The following is an 18,114-nucleotide window of genomic DNA, read 5'->3' on the forward strand; positions in this document are numbered from 1 at the left end:
CGCTTTTCTTTGTCCCCGGGGCGCCGGCTGCTGGACCCGCTCACAGGTCTTACTGTTCCGTTTCCCTAGTATCCAGCACCACATGCACGCACTGTGTCTGCGCTCTGGTGCAGATGGCTGGGGCTGCGTGTTTAGCAGTCCTGGGCTCCCTCTCCCTCCCTGCTCCGACTCCTCTCCTCCCGCCGGGTGCTGGGGTGAGGGGCCTTGGGTCCCGCCGGGCTGAGGCTTGTATCTTACCCCTTTCAACAGGTGCTGGGTTCTCGCAGGTGTGGATGTAGTCTGGCTGTTGTCCTGTGTCTTCTGGTCTCTCTTTTAGGAAGAGTTGTATTTGTTGTATTTTCAAAAATATATATGTTTTTGGGAGGAGATTTCTGTTGCTCTACTCACACTGCCATCTTGGCTCCACCTCATGAGGAAGAAAATTTCTGCCCGCTGGTCCTAAAGGGAAGAAAGAGAAATTCTTCTATGTGCTTAGTAACTTTGAGGACTTCCTTACTTGAATTTACTTAAATTCTCTAACTTAGATTCTTTTCTGCAGAATGGTGAGTTAGACAAATTATGTTCAATGCAATGTAGACTTCCTAGATATTGTATTACACACCAGAACTTTATGTTGAATCTCTGATGATGAATAAATTGACTCTCTTAAGTCAAAAATGATAGGGCAGATAAATAAGAACAGATGGATTTTTCTAGATTATTTATGGGTTACACAAATCATGAATTGGCATTGAGACATTTCATTGTCCTAAGGTATTGCATGTTTTGTGAAATTATAAAAACGTTCAGATGGCCTGTGATTGCAGTATGATAATAGTTTTACTTTGTGACACTCAGAGGAAATAATAAGCTCTGGGCATATATTCTGAACTGGAGATTATTTATTTTAAGATCACAAAGATGATGTTCTGTTATTTAAAATGATGGTTAGTTTGCATATTGAAATGAGACCCCTCCAACTGGTAACTACTTTGTTTTCACAGTGACCATCTGATGTTCTGGTCTGACTGGGGCCATCACCCTCATATCGAGCGAGCCAGCATGGATGGCAGTGAGCGCACTGTCATTGTCCAGGACAAGATTTACTGGCCCAATGGCTTAACTATTGACTATGCCAACAGACTGATCTACTTTATGGATGCCTACCTTGATTACATAGACTTGTGTAATTATGATGGACACCATCGGAGGCAGGTGATAGCCAGTGATTTGGTAAGTTGGACATGGGGAAAACTAAACTGAACCCACACTATTGGCTTAGTAGAAAGCAGATATAGAGCAAGAAAACTAAGAAATTAATTTTTGAGTCATAGACATTACAAGCTCAATCCAGAAAATAGCAGGAGTGAGGGCCAATCCATCTTCTACTACTAACAGGAACTAAATATTTTTACTCTTGTTCATGGTCAGACTGTGCCATGTAGGGGAAGGATTAATGGTGAGTGTGATTTAGTTGGTCTGTAGATGCTAATTTGTTGCTTTAATACCTGTAAAAACTGTGTTAGGCAAAAATTAATACTTTAATTATGCTTCTTAATTAAATCCTAGCCTGTTATGTATTTTGTATTTTTATTAATGAAATTCTGGTGAATTTTATTTCACAAGTTAAATAGTAAAGTACAGAAAATATGTATTTTACCAAAGAGCTGTTGTTGACATCTGTGTAGACTGTCACTGGTTATAATTCTGTGACTTGAGAAGACTCTGAGAGGGCCTCCTACCTTCAGGAAATACGCGTCTAAGCTGTGTCAGGTCTGTGCGGATCTGTGAGCAGCAGAACAAGATGGAGGAAGTAACACTGGCTCAGGAGTGGTGAAAATGGGCTGGCAGCTAGGGCTTGGGAGTAAGGGATGGGGAACTTGTAACTAGATCCAGAAGTCAGTTTACTTTCTGCACTTCAGTTTTTTTTTCAATTTTTGAAATGGATGCTCAGTGTCATTACCAGAGTAAAAATGAAGATGAAATGATATACACATGTGAAAGGATATTTATAGGTTAAGCAGTGTATTTTTTGTCTGCCTCTTTAGCAATGATTTCCCTATGTTTTTATTAAATAATTAAATGCTAAAGGAAATCAGCTTCTTGAGCAGACACACTTTTCTACTTTGTCCACCTTGTTTTTATTTTTGGGTGAAGTCACGTTGCTCTCTTTGGCGTCACAGATGCTGCGGCATCCCTATGCCCTGACTCTCTTTGAGGATTCCATGTACTGGACTGACTATGCTACTCACCATGTCATGCAAGCCAACAAGTGGCATGGGGGAAACCAGTCAGTCATAATATATAATGTTCATCAGCCCCTTGGGATTGTTGCAGTTCATCCTGTGAAACACCCAAACTGTAAGTGATACAGAGAGACATGCTGCTGGGAATCACTTGGAAAACACTATATTCACCTTATATAATAAAACTACTTATTATATCACTTGGGAATGCTAAATGCAAAGTGTTGCAGACCCATGTTTTTTTACCTTTAACAAGCTTTTAATGTATTTTTTTTGTCTAGAAACATATTCTTTGCAAAAATACTTAAACATCACAGACATTTACAATTTACAAGTGAAAATCTTCCACCTTCCATAAATCATCAGTCCAGCAGTTCAGTGTATATTCCTCCATATTTTTTCTTTACATGCATTTATTAAAATACACAAGTTATTTTCATGCAGAAATGGCATCACAGCCTCCCTACAAGTTATGCACCTTGCCTTTTATTTTTCTCAGCTAAATGTTTCAGGGATCTTTCCATGCCTGACTAATTGATCTGTCTTATCATTTTAGTGGCTCTGTAGTATTCCTTTGAATATATGCTAACAAGCAGCTAGTATTGATCTTTTAATTCTTCCACAAATAGTCACTTTAATTAGGCCTCGGTTAGGTCTAATTAATATGTGAGATCTGGGATCTATCAGATATCCCAGCCCCACCCTAACTACCCTCTATTCTTTTTTTTTTATTATGGTATCATTGATATATACTCTTAAGAAGGTTTCACATGAAAAAAATGTGGCCACTACATTCACCCATATTATTGAGTCCTTCCCATACTCTATTGCAGTCACTGTCCATCAGCGTAGTAAGACAACACAGAGCCACCACTTACCTTCTCTGTGCTACACTGTCTCCCTGTGACCCTCCCCACACCATGTTTACTAATCATAATGCCCCTCAATCCCCTTCTCCCTCCCTCCTCACCACCCTCCCACATCTCTCTCCTTTGGTAACCACTAGTCCCTTCTTGGAGTCTGTGAGTCTGCTGCTGTTTTGTTCCTTCAGTTTTGCTTCATTGTTATACTCCACAAATGAGTGAAATCATTTGGTACTTGTTTTTCTCTCCTGACTTATTTCACTGAGCATAATACCCTCTAGCTCCATCCATATTGTTGCGAATGGTAGGATTTGTTTCTTTCTTATGACTGAATAGTATTCCATTGTGTATATGTACCACATCTTCTTTATCCATTCATCTACTGATGGACAACTAGGTTGCTTCCATATCTTGGCTATTGTAAATAGTGCTGCAATAAACATAGGAGTGCATATGTCTTTTTGAATCTGGATCTTGTTTTCTTTGGATAAATTCCTAGGAGTGGAATTCCTGGATCAAATGGTATTTCTATTTTTAGTTTTTGAGGAACCTCCATATTGCTTTCCACAATGGTTGAACTAGTTTACATTCCCACCAGCAGTGTAGGAGGGTTTCCCTTTCTTCTTCATCCTCACCAGCATTTGTTGTTCTTAGTCTTTTCGATGTTGGCCATCCTAACTGGTGTGAGGTGATATCTCACTGTGGTTTTAATTTGCATATACTGATAATTAGTGATGTGGAGCATCTTTTCATGTGCCTGTTGGCCATCTGAATTTCTTCTTTGGAGAATTGTGTGTTCATATCCTCTGTCCATTTTTAAATAGGATTATTTGCTTTTTGGGTGTGGAGGCCTGTGAGTTCTTTATACATTTTGGATGTTAACCTCTTGTTGGATCTGTCATTTACAAATATATTCTCCCATATTGTAGGATGCCTTTTTGTTCTACTGATGGTGTCATTTGCTGTACAGAAGCTTTTTAGATTGATGTAGTCCTATTTATTCATTTTTGCTTTTGTTTCCCTTGCCTGAGGAGATGTGTTCAGGAAAAAGTTGCTCATGTTTATATTCAAGAGATTTTCCCCTATGTTTTCTTCTAAGTTTTATGGTTTCATGACTTAAATTCAGGTATTTGATCCATTTCATGTTTATTTTTGTGTAATGGGGATAGACAGTAATCCAGTTTCATTCTCTTATATGTAGCCATACAGTTTAGCCAACACCAGTTGTTGAAGAGGCTGTCATTTCCCCATTGTATGTCCATGGCTCCTTTATCATATATTAATTGACCATACATGTGTGGGTTTGTATTTGTACTCTCTAGTCTGTTCCATTGGTCTATGGGTCTGTTCTTGCACCAGTACCAAATTGTCTTGATTACTGTGGCTTTGTAGTAGAGGCTGAAGTCAGGGAGCGCAATACCCCCAGCTTTATTCTTTCTTCTCAGGATTGCTTTGGTTATTTGGGGTCTTTTATGGTTCCATATGAATTTTAGAACTATTTGCTCTAGTTTGTTGAAGAATGCTGTTGGTATCTTGATAGAGATTGCATTGAATCTGTAGATTGCTTTAGGCAGGATGGATGTTTTGACAATATTAATTCTTTCTATCCATGAGCATGGGATGTATTTCCATTTATTGGTATATTCTTTAATTTCTCTCATGAGTGCCTTGTAGTTTTCAGGGTATAGGTCTTTCACTTACTTAGTTAGGTTCATTCCTTGGTATTTGTTGGATACGCATTTGTTTGGGCAATAAATTTTCTTTTCCTCTTTACTAACCATTACTTTTATTTAACATGGTAAACGCAAATCTTGTATGTAACAGCAGCATGTCTGAACTCTTACTATCTTGTTCAGACCACAGCCTGTGTGGCTTTCCTACGGGTCTCAGGTCCCTGAGGACAAAGGTAGCAGAGACTTGGCAGCTCCTCAGAGTCTTTTATTGCTGCCACTCTGTGGTACGAAGCAGCTTATTTTTAGGACTCATTTACTTCTGTGCCATTGCCCAGTAAGTGCTGTGCTGCAGCCACCCTAGGTCATCCTAGAGTTTGTTGTGTGGGTGGCTAGGTGATTTAAAAATTTGGCCTTGGCAATATTCTTTCTGGTGAGAAGAGGGAATAAGTCACTTAATCTCTCTTCAAAGTCCTGCAATGGACCCTTCAGGACCTGTCCCCATCTTATCTCCCTCATCTCTTCTCACACTTATTCTTGCCATGTTGGACCTCATTGGATATATTTGGTGAAGAAGCCTACCAGGCTATTTCCCCCATCTGGACTTTTGCATTAGCTCTTCCCTATGCTTGAAGATGTCTGTAAGAGTTGCTCCTTCATGTCATTGAGGATTTTCTCAAATAGTTCTTGGTGGCCCTTGATTACTCTATCTAAAGTAGCCTGCCTCTTTCATAATCCTTTTGCTTTTTCTTCTCACTTCTGAAATCAGACAGTTTATGAGTTTAGGTCTGTCTTCCTTTGTTAAAATATCTGTGTCATGTTTACAGTATTCCCAGTGCTTAGAATGGTACATAGTGGAGGCTTAACATTTTTTGAGTGAATGCATGCATTAATGACTCTAACAAGGCATATGTGCTGAGAGCATATAAGATCTAGACAGCATCCTGTGAGCCTGGATGCACACAGGATCCGTTATTTTTGTTTTTTGTTTTTCAAGAACAAGAGACACACACAGGTGTCATCAATAGAAAAAGATAAGATTATTATCTAAGTAAAACTTGACAACTGTGGGTGAATGTCAGGGTCATAGAGGGAACACACACCTTGGTTTCATTTGGTGTAAAAAGATGTCTTTTAAGTCAGGCAAGGAGACACCTATTATTTAGCATCATATTTCTATTGCTCAGCTCTGGATTCAATGGCTGTTTGTTTGTAATCCCATTACAAACTGCTTTGATCTGTGATCTTAGGCACATCACCCCTTCCTTTTATGCTTCTCATGAATTTTCTGACTGAAAGCATGATGCTAGGGAAGGGCAAAGTAGCTCAGCGAAAAAACCCAAACCAACAGAGTTAATGTGTTTCTGTCTCCAAATTCTGGGGGTCTCTGGGTGGACAATAACAGCATGACTTTGTCCATGCTTAAAAATTTATTTACATTGAGAAATAATTGACATATAACAATTGTGTTAGTTTTAGGTATACAACATAATGATTCGCTATGTGTATATATATATATATATATATATATATATATATGTGTAGTGAAATGATCACTACAGTAAGTTTAGTGAACATCCAACATCCATTACCATGCCTAGTTATAAAAGCTTTTTTGCATGATGAGAACTTTTAAGGTTTACTCTTTTAGCACCTTTCAAATATAAAATACATATTGTTAGCTATATTCATCATGCTGTACATTACACCACCAGGATTATTTACCTTGTAAATGGAAGTTTGTACCTTTTGACTCACTTTCACCCATTTCACCCACCCTCCTACCTGCTGCTTCTGGCAATCACCTATCTGTTCTCTCTGTGAGTTTGTTTTTCTTTTAGATTTCACATATAAGGGCAATCATTACAGTATTTTTCTTTCCCTGACTCATTTCACTTAGCAGAGTGTCCTCAAGGCCCATCCATGCTGTTGCAAATGGCAGGCTTTTCTTCTTGTTTGTGGTTCATTAATACGCCATTGTCTGTATACCTGACATCTTTATCCATTCTTTCGGTGCACCTTAATGTGGGAAGTTTTCTATTCACCAGTGTTCTCTTCTCTTCTCTTTTTACTACAGCCACAAACTCATGTGCCTTTTCATCCTGCAGCCATCTATGCCTGCTTTCTACACAGAACCCTGGGCGTTGCTCCTGCGCTTGTCCTTCAGGGTGGAGTCTCTCTCACGACTCTGTGACTTGCTCAAGAGGTACAGTATGCCCTTTAAGTGTCTCTGACGGTGAATTTTGCCACAGTTTGTGCAAAGTACTGTGAGCTTTAAGCCACTTGCTAATAAAATATTTGCTGTGTCCCTTTGATTCAGCAGCCTTTGGTGGAGTGTGTGCTATATGGGGTGATTTAATTGAGCATCTCAGTTATAATATAGTGTCTGCATATGGAGCTAATATTATGTATGCATGTGATTCAAAGTTCTTAAACCTCACATTTTCTCTTACCTGGTTATAGTTAGACATGCTATAATAACGGAGGTTTCAAATTCTGCCCTTAAGAAGAAAAATTCTTGACCTTTGTGTATGACTTCATTTTTCAGGTTCCTTATCTCATTTTTATTTAATGTTCATCTCATATAACAATGATGAGTGTTCTAGCCTACATCTTTTGACTCCAATTTCAGTACCTTTACTATGACTCTCTGATACCTTAAAAAGGAAAGTTTCTTGGTATGAAATATTTTAAGTGATTATTTGAGCAATTTAATCTTCATCTAATCCTAGATGTTTTACTGGGTGATTGAAGAGTATTAGAAGAGTAGTGGAGTGTTATAATAAGTACTTCAGGGAGTAATAAAAGAAGGAAAACATGTAGTCAATCCACAAAAGAAATTTCTTCTGGAGTATGTACTTGATGTTCAATAAACTATTACAAAATCCTTCATCTTTGTTTAAAAGTATCAACAGTTAATCTAAATTCAAGTTTCTTTAATTTCTCAGTGAAGAGGAGTGAATGTGTCTTGATACTGATAAAAATGGCTGTAGACAATTTAAAATTAAGTGTTTAATGATAGAATTCCTAAATTAAGAGAAAAGAATCCTAATCCAGTGGAAAATTTGTTTTTCAAGTGGAAAGTAGATTCTGAATCCAGGAAATTTATGGTGTTTACAGGTTATGCAGATGTAGGCTTACTGAAAATAGAATTCCATTAGCCTGTAATATTTTGCAATAATACCTTCATGATGAGAGATTTTAATTATTGGTAATGCTTACAAAGGGATTGGCATTTGCCATTTTTCTTCACAAACTTATTATGCACCTAATCCTTGTTGACAGTGTTTAATTTAGTGTGTCCTCAGAGTCTTTCAGCAGAAGATTAAGCTGGGTTATGGATATATTGGATACAAAGCATTCTTTCACCACACAAAGATTGTGGAACTGTGTATTGAGGATTGGTGTAATCAGTATTACCGTTCTGACGGTGATTGACAAATGTTAAGTCTAAATAGTACCCTCTGTTGTTTCACAAATAATTCCACCAGTGGTTTTTCCATGGGCTGACTTTACTGAGGTGAAACCTTTTCAGCATTTCCCAATGTGTTTCTGAACAGCAGTTGGGTAACCAATTGCCAATATATGTTAACTAAAAAAAAGTCACACGTTGTTTCAACAAAAAGCTTAGAAGACTCATTTACATGGAAATATATTACTTGCTTTACATGTTTAATAGTCTCTCAAACAGTGTTTACTAAGAGTCCAGAGTTTGTTTAGAAGTGCTTTTCTGATAAGGTTTAAGTGAAAAAATAGATACTGTCTATATCGGCCATGTAAAAATATGCATTAAAAAAATCTGGAAGACAACACATACAAGTAGTGGTTACAGTTAGGTAGGGGAAATATGAGATATTTCTATTTTTTTCCTAATTTTATGTTATAAAATATTGAAGTAAGAACTTTATCTGTATGCAATAATTTTTTAGAAACTTTAGAAATTCTTTAGAAAATATGTCCTCTACTATGCCAAAAATAAACAAGCAAACAAAAGTCCAACCAAAATATCTCTCCATCACCCCTAAAATAAACAACCTCAAATTCCAAATAGGTTTCTGAGTCAGTCGGAGGGACACAGGCCATTGTTTTAGTGATTTTGTGCAAAATATGAAAACCCTCCTTGCCCATGTTCTTGGAAAGGTTGTAGTGTTGGTCAGTTTGTGCAGGGTCCACCTCAAGGAGGTCCTAGGTTTAGGCCAACAGTTAAATGTTGCCCTTTGATTATAGCATAAATTTCCCATTCTTGGCTGTTCTTTTCACTTCTCTGCTCTGCTACCACTAATCTTAAGGGACCATAACATGAAAAATAAAAATGAAGAAATGATATTTCAGTTCAAAAGACTGAGACATACTAACCTAGGACAGCTTAAATATCACATCCTCCTGAACTCCTTTCCACCTGACCTAGGTGGTTCTGTGCTAATCCTTCTTGGCCATTCTCATTCGGAATCATCAAGGCCGGATGATAACCTTGTTTTGCCCTCTTGACTCCAAATTCTGCTGAAGATGAAAAATTTCTCAGATTATCAAAATAATGAAAACATCATTTTTAGCCCATGAAAATTATGCAAAACGTCCACCTGATTGGTCAACATATGCTTGTTGCTTATGGCACATAGTGGTGCTCAGTAAATGCTAAGCGAATGACAAACCCTTCAGTATCCTCTTTCGCTCCTTCTCCTGCCCTATGTCTTTTACCCATCTGCTCCTTCGTAGGTGTAGAGCATCTTAAAATCACCCCTTTATTCTTTCCTACAGAATACTTTTCCTGCGCCCTCCCTGTGCCATCTATCTCTGTGGTCACTTCCTTTCTAGTGCAGCTCTGGCCCTGGCCTTCACTTTGGCTTCCACACATTCAGCCAGTGCCACATTAAATGGCACCTGCCCTCTGGCCCTGGTGCACTGCCTGCTGGGGTTCATGGTGCTAAGCTCTCTTCAGCACACTAGCAGCGATCAGATAAACAGCCTGAGATATGCCCCCTGGGAGGAGCAAAGGCCAAAGGAAGAGGAGAGCTGGACAGTGCTTGAGAGAAGAGCTCCTCCAAGGAATGAGGAAGACTTGTTTGATAGATGAGAAATGCAAAGTTTTTTGGCCTTAAACAGTTTTTTAGTTGGGAATTCCTCCAACTAAGCAGAAAGAACAGTATCAAGTTTTGACTAAGTAAAATTTAAAATTCCCCTTGTGAAATTGGGAACAATACTTCTTGTTTTTACTGAAACAATGAGCATTTATAACATATAATCAGTAAATAATTAAATATCATTTCAATATAATTTGAAGGCACATCTGAAACTCATAATACAGCTTTCATTCTTTTATTACCACAGTTAAATCAGATGAATTGAGTGGTAGCTTGATATTCAGTAAGTAGTGCCTGATCTGTACTTTTTGCAAAGTAGTGATTGAGAACATAGGTTCTGGAGTCCAAGAGACCTGGCTGTGTGATCTTGGTTAAATTACTTAATTTCTTTGTACCTCATTTGAAAGTTGGGAGGTGGGGGCATGTAACTAGCAAACAGGGTAGTGAGGCTTCAGGGAGATGAATTAGGTAAAATAGTATTTGCCAGGTGCATACAGTGTGACACAAAGTATCAAAATATGGGGGTGATATGGCTACTGCAGTTGTTCAGAGAGGCAATGTCAAGCAATCAAGAGAGGGGGGCTGTGAGTCAGCCCCTTATTGCATGTTTCCTGCAGAAGTCACATAGTCCCTGCAAGTCTCATTGGCCTCAGTGGAAAACAACTTTGCAGGCTTGTTGTGAAAGACTAAATGCTATATATTACAGAACTTCATAAAATATAAAGAATTTATAGTTGCAAAATTTACTTTAATTTGTACTAGGTTGATAAATGCTGTGTTGTTTCTCAGTAATAGAAATGCCAAGAATAAGGAAAAGCTAGTGAGATTTGAAAATAAGTAAAGAAAAAGGTGTCAGAATAATCCTGCTGAAGATGAAAAATTTCTCAGATTATCAAAATAATGAAAACATCATTTTTAGCCCATGAAAATTATGCAATGATTAATCATTTTATATTTTAATCTTAATATGTGACATATCTTATATATGTGCCTTTATAACACAAAACTCACATTCCAAAGATTTTCGTTTTTCAGAGAGGAATTATAAAGTAAAACCCCACTCTTCAATGTCATCAATTTAGATTTTTTTGATAAGCTAAGATAAAGGTTATCTTCAAAGACTGTCTTTGAAAAATGACCTCTTATTATCTATTAAGAAGGCTAAGTGAACTGATAGTTTGAATAAAATATTACATTGATATTTAAGGTGTAATGTACAGACATTTGCTTTATAAAACACTGTTTACATATTCACTTACTCATCCATCCATTGATTTGTTTATGTGGTCATTCATTCATTTAGCAAATATTTATTAGGCAAGTAATTATATGCCAGCTCTGGGGCCATAACAGTGAGTAAATCAGACATAGTCACTGCCTTTTGGAAGTTAGAATCTCATGTGGAAAACAGATATTAGTCAACCAGTTGGTGGGATTAAAAACTGGATTTATCTGTTAATTAATGTCTCTAATAAACACTAGGCAACATTTTATAGTGTTGTTTTATTTTATGAACATACCTAAAACTAGTAAACTGCCATTCACCAAGGATAGTCTGTAAGTTTTCTTCACTTTGTTGTGTTTTTTTTTTCAAAATCCCACTCTCCTTCCCCTGAGTTATTCAGCATTAGTAAAATTTATGTAGAAATGGAAGAACTTCTTGACTATGACACTTTTAGCAAACATGGATGGTTTATCAGTAAGTAAGGAATTAATGAAGAGTAAGGTGCATACTGATGTGCTTTGGAAAAGTCCAGAAGCATTGTGTGTGAAGCTGGAGGTCTGGGACCCAGCAACCCACTGAAACCCAATGGAAGGCCCTGGATAGTCTGATGAAATATCTACCATGCATTATCACATTTATTGCTGCAATGCTGCTATGGCATTTTATCTCAAAAGATGGGAACAATCCACTGCCTTCCATTACTCTAAATGTCTTGGAGTAGTGGGATATAATTTTGACTGATATTCTGTTATTTTTACAGATGAACAGCCTTTCTTAATAGCTGTAAGACACAGTATAATTTTTGGAATCTCCCTTAACCCTGAGGTGGAGACCAATGATGCAATGATCCCCATAGTAGGAATACTGAATGGTTATGATGCTGAATTTGATGACTCAGAGCAGTTCATCTATTGGGTTGAGAATCCAGTAAGTTTTGAATAACATTCGAAGTATTTATCTTGTTCTTGAACAGCCTTCTTGCACTGGTGCCTTAATATGGCCAAAATTTGCTGGGCTGATAAAAGGAAAATTGTCCTGAAATAAATTAATTTACCACTGAGTTCATTTGATTAAATAAGGGATGTAGATGGGAGGTTGATCCAGAGCAAAGACAGTAAACACATTTAAGCTACTGGGAATTATTTATTCATTTAGCAAGTATTTATTAAGTGCTTACTGTTTGCCTTGCACTGAACTAGCTGCTTTCAACCTGCCAAGAGGAAGCAGATACAAAGCTTGCTCTTAAGTGACTTTAAGCTAATAGAAGATATTAGACTAATGTACAAATGATCATAACTCAAGAAAAAAAGCAGTAAGTTCCCTAAGGGAATTCAAGAAAAGCATTGGTGCCTTTTTAAGTATCTTTGCCTCTAGAATAAAAAGAACATTCCTTCAATTCCATTCCATAGGGCCCCTTTCCTCATCCTTCAGAGAAGAAACCCTTGAGAATGGGGAAGGGGTAAAGAGAATACAAATCAGGAAGAGAGGAAAGATCTTTGAGCTTGGTGCTTGTCACTCCATGCAAAACATACTCCTGGCCTCCTGGTTCTCCCCTGGGACTTGGGTTACTCTTATGTCTCTCTGACCTTTGGTAGTTAAGAAATAAATCTTTGTAGCCAATATCAGAGGTATCCTGAATGGCGAGCCTTTGTGTATTCCCATGACACATTGAAAAATCAGTGTTTTCAAAATGTGGCTGGTATTAGCATCATACACAGTAGGCCTGTCTGGTGTATGGTGTGTAAGGAGTGTTAGAGAAACAGCAGCTGGCAGGAGCTACAGTGAAGAAAGTGTTTCCAGTGCTAAATCTGTGGCCTTGAAGCAACTGACTTCTCTTTCTTTCCAGGGTGAAATTTACCGAGTGAAGACAGATGGCACCAACAGGACAGTGCTTGTTCCTATGTCTAGTATGGGGTCTTCTATGAGCCTGTCCTTAGATTGGATATCAAAAAACTTGTATTACACTAATCCTGGATCTCAGTCCATTGAGGTATGATTCCATAATACTAGTTATACAAGCACTGATTCATATAAAATCTATCCTCGGGAAATGCTGTCATAGGGATTTTGACATTTTTTTTTAAGCAGGAAGCAAAGGAAAGAGATTCTAGTATTTACTATCAAAGTCTCTGAAGCTAAGGAGGAAAACCACCTAAAAAATGAATTATTGGGACTTTCTTCTGCCCTATTTTGTTTCCTCCTAAGTGTTAACACTAACTTGTTCATGTAAATTATTTTTAGATAATTTACAAAAATATAAAAAAAGATAAAGAAGTGTTAGGAACTCAGCATAAGGGGAAGATTTGGTAGTGAGGGAATTTTCATTATCTTTTCTTATCAAGTCTTCAATGCTGCTCTAGTTTTAAATCAGACTTATAGGTTACCTCTATTCTAAGATAGAAATCTTCCTATGGCTCCAATGGAGTTTTTGTAACAAAGAAAAAGAAATTAGAAACTTGATTTTAATTCCTTTGATACTACCCTCTTTGTGATAAGAAATTCTAGATGGGGTGCAGGTATGAAATTACATGAAGCAAATGAGAGGTAACTTGACTAGTATTGATTTCCTCCACTACTGGGGAAGGTTAAACCTGTGAAAGATTATTAATTCATAATAATTTCAAAAATGAAAATTCCTAAGACAAACAGAGGTTCTTGTGAAAAGGCAGAGATTGGGTTTATGTAGAGTGACGGTCCACTGCTCAGGGAGAGGCACCAGCCGGTTCTCCTTGGGGCATTCAGAAAGATAAACACCGAAGATGGGGAAGGCACACAGCAGCCAAGTGGCTGATTTCAATTGGAGGAGTGCTCATTCCATAGTCAGAACAGCGTTTAAACTCACAAGGATCTTCCACAAACCCCATCTTTGATCTTCACAGCATTTCTGAGGGTGGGCAAGCACAGGAAACATGCACAGCGAGGGGGACATTTGTACTGTGTGCAAACACTAGCTCCTGGTGTAAGATAAATTTTAGCCGAAATAAGCAGGTGAAGAGAGGCAACAAAGGGCCAGGTAGTTTATTTGAACGCAAATTCCCGGGTGATGTTCCGCGGTCTGGCTATCACAGGCAGGGGAAGTTACACTCAGCAGGGCAGGCAGCGAGTTTTTAAAGAAGGTAGGGGGAGGCAGAGCTTAGATTTACAGCGGCTAGCCTGAGGCACATTTTTCAGGTTGGGAGGGGGCAGCAGCCGGGGACTTTGGCACATCATCAGTGTCTGACGTGCTCACCCCTCCCTCTGGTGCCTCCAACCTTACACCTGGCATATCTCAAGCCAGGTGGCATCATCTCATCAGCTCTTAACATGAGGGGAACTTTGGAGGCTCATCTGGTTCAAACCCTTTTTTTTTAGACAGGATCCTGGAGCCCACAGAAGTTAACAACTTGGCTTAATTAAACAGTCAGCTTCTCTGCCCTGATTCCCAGGTGGCACTGTAACTTCGCTTGTGACAAACCACAGCTCCAGCGATCGGTCTGCTTTAATCTCCTTTGACAGTGACAGAAGTTATTTTTCATACTCTTGACTAAAATTATTATTCTCCCATCAAAGTATAAGCAACACTTACTGCCTAAAACCCTTTTTTCCAAACTCACATCTTTCTAGACTCTACTCAGTTCAAAGCTGTCTTGATTCTGGGTGACAGTTAATATGTTCCAACTCTGTCTTGCTCTGCAAATGGGGGACTTCCCTTTGGACTGATACTTTCCCAGAAGTGGAGAACATATCTCCTCCATCAGTGTTAGGTTTGATGAAAGGGCACCAGCTGAAGAATAACTGAGTGTGTGTGTGTGTGCATATGTGAACACTGGCAAGGTCACTGTAATCATATGAACCTTATGTTTGTGATTTTGCTCAGTGCAGTGAAGTACAGAGGAAAGATCATTTGCTTTGGAGTCCAAAGACCTGGCTTTAAGTCTGGCTTACTTGCTCATTTATTGATTCATTCAACAAATACTAGCAAATGCTTCTACAGATCAGTCCCTGGTTAATCCTGGATATTCAAAGAAGAATAAAATATTTTTAAAGTTAGCTCACACATCTGAGATCAGATGTGTGAAACTCAGTTCTAATAAGTGACTTTATGTTATAGGTTTTGACGCTAAAGGGAGATGTCAGATACAGAAAAACACTCATTACCAATGATGGGACTGCTGTTGGAGTTGGTTTTCCAGTTGGCATAACTGTTGATCCTGTTCATGGGTGAGAGTTCATGAATGGCACATGTCATCCATACAGCACCATGTCTGTCAATGTTATTGTCTGATGAAATGGAAGATTTCAAACTTAGAACCTTGTCTGATTTCACAGGCCGACGTTTGAAAAATATAGATCCCAGTGAGAACGAGAAAGAGCTTTGAGTCATACGTGATGTGAAGGCTCCGATTCATGTTTCACTCTTTGTTCCTCAAAGTAATAACACTGGACTTAAAATTAATTCCAAAGAAGCAAGAATGTCAGGCAATTTAAAATTAAAGTATAAGAATGACCAATAATTCTGACTTTGAGGGAATGCGGGAAACTTTAAAGGGGTAGATACCATTTGAAATAGACCTGAAGGACGAGAAGGCTTCCAACTTGTGGAGCATGGATTCCCATTGGGGAGCACACCTTGAGGCCAAGCAGTAGAGGAGCAGGAGTGTGGCAGTGCTCAGCTTAACTGTGCAGAGGGCCTGACCCGGAGGCTTAGAGTAGGAGGCAGCTGACCAGATGTGAGGTACAGCAGCTAAGGTAATTCAGGAATCAGTCACGGAAGGACTTTAGTGTCATGCTAATGAGATGTATTTTATTCTTCTGAGAAATAAGGAGCCAGCAGGTAATTTGAAGGAAAGGTTGAGAGAACCAAGGACTGTATTTCAGAGAGATTGGTCAGGATTGGAGTGGAAGAGGCCAGGATCAGGGGGGCCAGTTAGCAGAAGATGTTCAGCTAAGGGTGAGCTAGGGGTGAGTTCTCAGCTGAAGTTAAGTAACTTAAATTTTTAGTTAACTCAGAATTCATAAGAATTTTGTGACTTTGTCCAGCAAACTCCTGGGAGCCTGGAATGGAAGGGGAGAAAGAAAACCATGGCAGGGACTCAGCATTAATGATTAGCAAGGTGGTCTCAATGGGGGATTGAGAGAATAAAAAAGAATTTTGTTAAAATGGTTATGTATGAGGTCTAGGCATAGAGAAACTGGAGGTTTGGGAGCTCAGGCAAGTCTTAAGGTCAAAGAACAGGCTCAGTAGGGGAAGTAAAGTGGGGAAGAAATGGGAGAGTTCTGTTGAAGCAGAGCATTTCATTTTGAGAACTCAGAGGGAGGGGAGTTTAGAGTTAGTTGAAGATGAGGTTAACAGGATGGGTATAGTGGATTGGTGTGGAAACAAAGCTGATTGGAGTTAAAGGGTTTGAGGACCAGTGGGAAAAGAGTGTAAGAGGATTTTCTGTTTAGACTATAGCAGCAGGTGAGATAGAAAGGAGTAAAAACTTGGATTCAAGTCTAGAAGTTTTTTTGTCTTCAGTGGAAACAGAAACAACCCTTCATATATTTTTTAAAAATTTCATCTATCATGGATTTGTCCCATCTGTGTGGTGACTGGTGTACATATTGCATTTTTCATCATACAAGTCAGACAAGAAAGTAACTAGTCTTGTGGTAAATGATGGATGGTTCGGAGAAGAATTAAACAAGAAGCCTGGTGAATAGAGAGTCACTTAACAAGTCTCACATTAGCTGTGTCCTTCCCAGTGGATCAGGTGGTATATGACTCCCTGAAGGAGATTGCCTGCTGACTGTAGGCTCACTCTCAATTACAGGCCACTGCTCGCTTGGCCTCAGGCACCATGGTCCTGACCAAGCTGAAGGGTCACCCACCAGGGGAGAATTCTAGCCTCCTGTTTTAGATACATTCTAAATGGCCTCAACCCCAATAATAGCAGGGAAATATACAGGTATCAATAGAGCACTGGTTAAGGACTTCTCCGCACTGTATGTAATAAGATATTAGTGGTTCAGACTTAAGACTTCCTCCATTGAATTGTGCACATCCTTGAAGACAAGAAATGCACATTTTTCATTTGAATATTTAATGAAACTTTCTGCTTCATTAAATGCTGGTGTTTTTCATGGTTGTAGGAAATTGTACTGGTCAGACCAAGGAACTGACAGTGGTGTTCCTGCTAAGATTGCAAGTGCTAACATGGATGGCACATCTCCAGAAACTCTCTTCACTGGGAACCTTGAACACCTGGAGTTTATCACCCTTGACATCGAGGAGCAGAAACTCTACTGGGCAGTCACCAGCAGGGGAGTGGTATGAGCGCTCCTTAAGCTTGTTGGTCTTTGCTGCTGATTTGTGTAGCTGATACTGATTGTTTTGAGTTGTCTGGCAGTGGTTACCAAACAACCTCACTTGGTCTCTTATACCATTTTCTCTCCAGCAAATCTTGCTCTCAGTGCAATCCAGTTCATCATAGTATGCACATATTTCCTTATAGAGCAATATTTATCATCTTTTTCCCTCCTTTTTTTTTTCTTCAACATAAAGTAATTCTGTTTCTCATTTCTTATTTGTCCTTTAAGAGCCATTTCTTTCATATTTTAGTGATTTCAGTGTTTTTATTTGAAAGTTCTCTAGGCTCTGCAGTTTAGAGACTAAGAAAACAAAAAATATAGAGCAAGCTTATGAACTCAGCATCCCCTCATAGCTACACAGAATTCTCTAATGTCCTAATGTGGTTGATGCATATGTGAAAACTCCCTTTATTGGCAATTTAAAACACCAAGATTGGGTATTATATTCTGCAATAAGAAGCAGAAACTATGTAGTTTCATTCATTCACAGAAATAATATTTGATCTTCACTGTTGTGCTTATGCAGCTGAACTGGAACTAGGCATGTAGAAGGTGTTCAATAATTATTGATCAATTAAAATATTGCTTAGGATGTTGAATTGAACATGTGCTAGTTTCTTCCTTATTCTTTAAACAGTTTTGATTTCAGATCTGTCTTTGGTATGGAAGCTTTCCATAATGCAGTAGATTTGGTTTGACAAGTACTGATTTCACTTCTAA

General features: G+C 38.6%; 1 protein-coding gene across 1 annotated transcript in view; it reads left to right on the forward strand.

Moving 5' to 3' along the window:
* LRP2 (LDL receptor related protein 2) overlaps positions 1-18,114 on the forward strand; it is a 250,937-nt gene that overhangs the window by 127,812 nt on the left and 105,011 nt on the right. Inside the window, exons 29-35 of the mRNA XM_057503939.1 lie at positions 984-1,212; positions 2,163-2,340; positions 6,836-6,964; positions 11,825-11,991; positions 12,911-13,054; positions 15,155-15,264; positions 17,176-17,353. Coding sequence (XP_057359922.1) covers positions 984-1,212; positions 2,163-2,340; positions 6,836-6,964; positions 11,825-11,991; positions 12,911-13,054; positions 15,155-15,264; positions 17,176-17,353 — 1,135 coding nt within the window. The remainder of the gene's footprint in view (positions 1-983; positions 1,213-2,162; positions 2,341-6,835; positions 6,965-11,824; positions 11,992-12,910; positions 13,055-15,154; positions 15,265-17,175; positions 17,354-18,114) is intronic.

This window comes from Manis pentadactyla, chromosome 6, assembly GCF_030020395.1.
Source record: "Manis pentadactyla isolate mManPen7 chromosome 6, mManPen7.hap1, whole genome shotgun sequence".
Lineage (NCBI taxonomy): Eukaryota > Metazoa > Chordata > Mammalia > Pholidota > Manidae > Manis > Manis pentadactyla.